The sequence below is a fragment of the Triticum dicoccoides genome, chromosome 1B, assembly GCF_002162155.2.
Source record: "Triticum dicoccoides isolate Atlit2015 ecotype Zavitan chromosome 1B, WEW_v2.0, whole genome shotgun sequence".
NCBI lineage: Eukaryota > Viridiplantae > Streptophyta > Magnoliopsida > Poales > Poaceae > Triticum > Triticum dicoccoides.
The window spans coordinates 388,941,965-388,947,134 of record NC_041381.1 but is presented as its reverse complement, the minus strand read 5'-3'; the positions used below and the strand labels follow the sequence as shown (position 1 = coordinate 388,947,134).

The window sequence follows — 5,170 nt, the reverse complement described above, 5'->3', positions numbered from 1 at the left end:
ACCAAGTAGTGCAGCAACTACTTCAACAACACCTGAGCCGCGCTCGCCAATGCATGAAAGACCAAGCAGACAAGAAGCGTTCCCGGCGCCAATTTGATGTGGGCGACAAGGTATTCCTCAAACTACAGCCATACATTCAAACGTCGCTGGCACCACGTGCCAACCACAAGCTCTCCTTCAAATTCTTCGGACCTTTCCCAATCATTGCTAAGATCAACGACGTCGCCTAAAAGCTCCAGTTACCTTCGGACGCTACCGTACACCCGGTCTTCCATGTGTCGATGCTCCGGCGTGCACTCCTACCAGGTACAGAAGCTACTACAGTTCTACCTATTGACCAAGACATGTTGGCAGTGCTTGTGCAAGTGCTGCAGTCACGTTGGCGCAAGGGGGTGGGCGGCATGGTCGAGCAGGTCAAGATTCGCTGGTCTCAGGGCGACAAGATGGACTCAACTTGGGAAGATAAAGCGGCCCTCCAGGCGCGCTTCCCTCACGCAGAGGCTTGGGGGCAAGCCTCGACACAAGGAGGGAGGGATGTCAGCACCACTGACATGCCGGACCCACCTGCCCACAGCGCTGGCCCGGAAGGAGGCCGACCCCAGCGTGCGATCAAGGCCAACACCCGCGTCTATGGGCCTGACTGGACCAAGTGAAGCCCAACCAACCACCTACTTAACCAGAGCTGCCGATGGAGAGAGGCATCCAATGGATCACGGCTTGGCGGCGGTGGCTAGAACCCTAGGCTCATATCAATTCCTCTTTCATTCGTGTATTTTGCTTGTGATCGAGATTGAGAACAAATACACCATGCAATAGATCGATTCCTGCTACTTTCACCTAACATATCATGGGAGCGTATAAGTGTTGGTATCATGTGATATTCTCCTGCTGGTATTATCCAATCTCTTTGTGCGGTCCTTTTGTTTTCCTCAACCAACAATTAAACACAATTGTTTCTGCTAATTCAAGTCGGCCGTGCTCCTCTGCACGATGGAACATAGCTTACACCAAAAGCACAAAGGAACCTCCCGGCGCTTCCTATTCTACACAGACTCCGTCGCATATCATCCTCACATCTCATGCATGCATGCGCCGTCGCGGTGTACAACTACCAGTCAGCAGTTCAGCACCATCCGAGTCTGACCAACCCGGCGGATCGACAAGGCTAATTAACGAGCTACTTTTGTCCCGTCCTCTTGAGTAACAATCTTGGCTGGGCCTTCGTTTCCCGCTCCGGCCGGGACCTATTCCGCCACCGCTATTATCTCTCCTCCTCCCCTGTTTAACCAGTCCCACTGCATGCACAAGCAACATGGCCAAAGGTCAAGGTACGTACGTACATGCAGAATATGAAGCTAACTGAGTTGAGAGCAGAGCACCAACCCAATCCCGGCCAGTCAGCTAAATCTTGGCGAACTCGCCTTCTCTGCACATCCCGACGTTGATCGTCATCGACCGGTTTTCCCCCTTCTTCGGCGACGACAGCACCTTGCAGCAATTTCTCCTCGGAGACTGCGCGATTGGCAACGGCAGCAATGAACTCGTGAATTAACGACCAAAAATGTGTATCGTGTTTCAAGAATGGAAAGGGAGAAGCAAAAGCAGCGCGCATGGGTAATGTACTTACCCTTTTCCAGAGATCGGGGTCGGGCTTCTTGAGGACGACGATGTGGTCGAGGAGCGCGGCCGGGTCGGCGATGCGCCATCGGCAGGGCGGCGGCTTCACGCGGTGCCGCTCGTATTCCGTGACCGTCACGTTCCGGCGCCGGTCCATCCGCGAGTCGCGCATGTAGTACACGTTGGGCTTCTGGCACGGCTGCCGCGCCACGGGCCGCGTGTTGAACGAGTAGGCCGTGTAGTCGGCGCGCCGGTACCAATTGAGGAACGACCGCACCGGCGTCTCCATCTCCCGCGGCGACAGCACCCCGCGCACCACCATCACCGCGAACCCCCACGACACCGACACCGTCCACTGGTGCTCCCCGTCGTAGCACACCGACTGCTGGGCCACCGCCGCCGAGTCGAGCCGCACGGGCCCGTCGTACAGCTTCCGCAGCGCCCCGGCCCGCGACGGCGTCGTCGGGAACACCGGCTCCAGGAAGTCGAGGTGGTGCAGCGTCACCAGCGGCGCCACGGGGTGCGCGCCCAGGAGGCCCAGCACGTCGCCCCACAGGTCGCACTGGTGGAACCCCGGGTGGCGCGTCAGGGGCACGCCCAGCTCCGACATGCACGCGTGGATGCGGTCGTCGCTGCCGTACAGCGCCGGGTACCGGTGCAGGCACCCGTCCTGCATCTTGGCCAGCTCCTCGGCCAGCGCGCGGCTGATGGCGAAGCCGCCGCCGCCGAACGCCATACCGTACGAGAAGATGAGGTTCTGGATGTGGCTCTCGGATGGCGACCCGATGTAGTACGGCTGCGTGTGGTCGTACCGGGACAGCACGTGCACCAGGTTCTCCGGGAGGAACACCGTGTCGTCGTCGCCCATGACGAACCACCGGACCCCCGGGAGGCCGAGGCGGTAGCTCTCCGAGACAATGCGGGAGATCCGCAGCGCCGACCGGCTGCCGGCCCCGTGCGTGTACGGGAACTTGGACGTGTCCGAGCTGACCATGATCGCCGGGAGCCCCGTGCGCGAGCTCTTGGAGTAGAACTCCTCCACGGGCTTGTCCATCCACACGAACCCTCGCATCCGCCCCGGCCGCCACCACAGCTTGATGTACTCCTTACGGCTCTCCCACAGCGCCGACGAGGCGCCGATGCCGAACACGATGTGCCGCAGCCCGGTGGGCGCCTCGTCCGCCGACACCATCGGGGACCTCATGGAAGTGTTTGACGAGGATGCATTCGGATTGGCCACCACGAAATGCACCATGGCGCCGGCGCCCTCCGGCGAGCACCGCGGGTTGTAGATCGGCGAGATCGCGGCGACGACCATGTACAGGAACAGCACGGGCAGGACGACGTAGAGGAGGATGCCGTAGAGGAAATAAGACCTGGGCTTGCCGGCTGAGGCACCGCCGGCGCCGCCATGCATGCCGTTGGCCGGCTGCTTATCGCCGGCCCCTCCCCCGCCCCTCATTCCAACGACCTCGTCGTGATCGATCGCAATGGCCAGGCTTGATCGACGAGTTGCTAAAAGTGGCTAGTGTGCTAACGGTGGTCAGGTCGTTTTGTTCGTTTGTCTGAGAAGGGCAGGTGTGCGTTCGTGGCAAACGGCAAAGGAGAAGTCGACACATTTGTGCCGGCGCCGTGGCCTGGTCAATGGCATGTTCGCCTTTCTTGGATCTGGCCGGTACGGTGGTGTCGTGCGGGTTCATGCCGATGCAGCGAACAGACGAAGGGGATGAACTCGCATGCATGGAGCCACTCTAGACTAGATTCATCGGGGCGTATTTATGCACTTCGTGCATACTCGTGCACGACACGCCTTATCATGCACGCACAAGCGATTGGACACATGATGTGCTTTATAAAGTAGCCAAATTATATCTCATCTAGATGAGTTCTAGCAAAACTGTATAAACTATAAAGTACTAGCATCTATGCCGTGCGTTGCAAAGGAAGGAAAAAAAGTATGCATTTAAATTTAGTGAGAATTATATGTACAAGCAAAACCCTGTGTGTAGGCCGAAAAGTAACATTTAGGTTCTGGGTTTCGCCCCATGTGAAGTAATCACCGTTTTTTTTGTTAATTGATCGAGGGGATTTAAGGGTTTTGTTAGGTCATCGCACACCAAAGAAGGCTCATGAATTATTCAATCCATTTTTCCATTCATCTGAGAGGATTTTTAGGGTATGAAGTTTCATAATATGAAAGTGAGGCGGGTCTTGTCTTTTCCATTACAAACCTGATATAGTACGACAGAGTTAATTCTACTCCGCTATTTTTTCATTAATTGATCAGGAGGATTTAAGGTGTGAAGTTTCATAATATGGAGTGAGCCGGGCCTTCTTTTTTCCATGCACCTAGCTCACATAGTCGGGTTTTCTCTTTTCTTTTTTCTTTTTTTGAGATGTAGAGTAGACAACGCTACTCATGTAAGACTAGTACATTCAGCTTCCATCATAGCTCGTAGACTAGTCGGTACGTCTGCTAGCAGCATCTGATCTCCACTTCTTCTGTTGAGCGCAGCTAGCTGATGCGCCAACCTGTTTCTGCATCGGTTCACATGGACGATCTTGCATTCAGGGAAGGCACTCATTGCATGCTTAATATCCATTATGAGGCTTCATGATACGATAATATTAAAATGAAGGAATCAGATCAGGCTTCGACAGCGTTCATCACCCTGTATGGCCCTTTCTGCTTCAACACTATGCCCTTCGGACTCAAAAACGCCGGGGCCACTTACCAATGTATGATTCAGACATGCTTCGAAAAACAAATCGGCAAAACAGTCGAAGCATATGTGGACGACGTGGTCATCAAGAAAAAACATGTCGAAACACTAGTTGACGATCTTCGCCTCACTTTCGAAAACCTCCGGACATACGACATACAACATACAACTCAATTCGAAGAAATGTGTCTTCGGCGTTCCAGCCGGAAAATTGATAGGGTTCATTGTTTCCCATAGAGGAATTGAAGCAAACCCAGCTAAGATAAGAGCCTTGTCACAATTGGCTATACCAACCGAGTTAAAGCATGTCAAAAACTAGCAGGGTGCGTCACGACCTTGAGGCGCTTCATCTCCAGATTAGGAGAAAAATCATTACCACTCTAGAAGCTACTAAGACACACTGATAGCTTTTAATGGACGAATTCTGCCACATCCAGATTGGAAGAAATCAAGGCCCTACTCGCAAGCAACCCAATTCTTGCTGCCCCAGGCGTTGGTGAGCCTATGCTGCTGTATATCTAGGCAACCAGCCAGGTAGTCAGTGTCGTACTCGTCATTGAACAAGGAGAAGAGGGACATAAATTCCCCACCTAGAAACCAGTCTATTATGTATTGGAGGTCCTTACACCATGCAAATCCTGATACCACCACTACCAAAAGGTAGCCTATACGGTCTTCATGGCGTCCCGAAAACTACGACACTATTTTCAAGAGTGTTTGATCACAGTGGCATCGGAAGTACCACTTAACGACATTATCAACAACATGGACGCCACTGGCCGCATAGCCAAATGGTCCATCGAACTTTTGCCATTCGAAATAGCAGACAA

The 5,170-nt window shown here is 54.0% G+C and overlaps 1 protein-coding gene across 1 annotated transcript; it reads right to left on the bottom strand.

Moving 5' to 3' along the window:
- Positions 1-915: 915 nt before the first annotated feature.
- Positions 916-3,317, bottom strand: LOC119350402. The gene is made up of 4 exons (XM_037618252.1): positions 3,215-3,317; positions 1,628-3,132; positions 1,384-1,512; positions 916-1,295 (listed from the first exon to the last, which is right to left on the bottom strand). Exons 1-3 carry the CDS (start codon positions 3,315-3,317, stop codon positions 1,402-1,404), a joined length of 1,719 nt encoding a protein of 572 aa, XP_037474149.1. The 3' UTR covers positions 916-1,295; positions 1,384-1,401.
- Between the last annotated feature and the right edge of the window lie 1,853 nt (positions 3,318-5,170).

What these genes read in the sequence shown, in the direction of transcription:
- LOC119350402 (XM_037618252.1), bottom strand. Translation starts at nt 3,317, where the DNA reads ATGAACCCGCACGACACCACCGTACCGGCCAGATCCAAGAAAGGCGAA. An exon ending in GTGTCGACTTCTCCTTTGCC is followed by an intron (nt 3,133 to 3,214) that starts GTTTGCCACGAA and finishes AGCCACTTTTAG; the next exon opens with CAACTCGTCGATCAAGCCTG. An exon ending in ACCCCGATCTCTGGAAAAGG is followed by an intron (nt 1,513 to 1,627) that starts GTAAGTACATTA and finishes CCAATCGCGCAG; the next exon opens with TCTCCGAGGAGAAATTGCTG.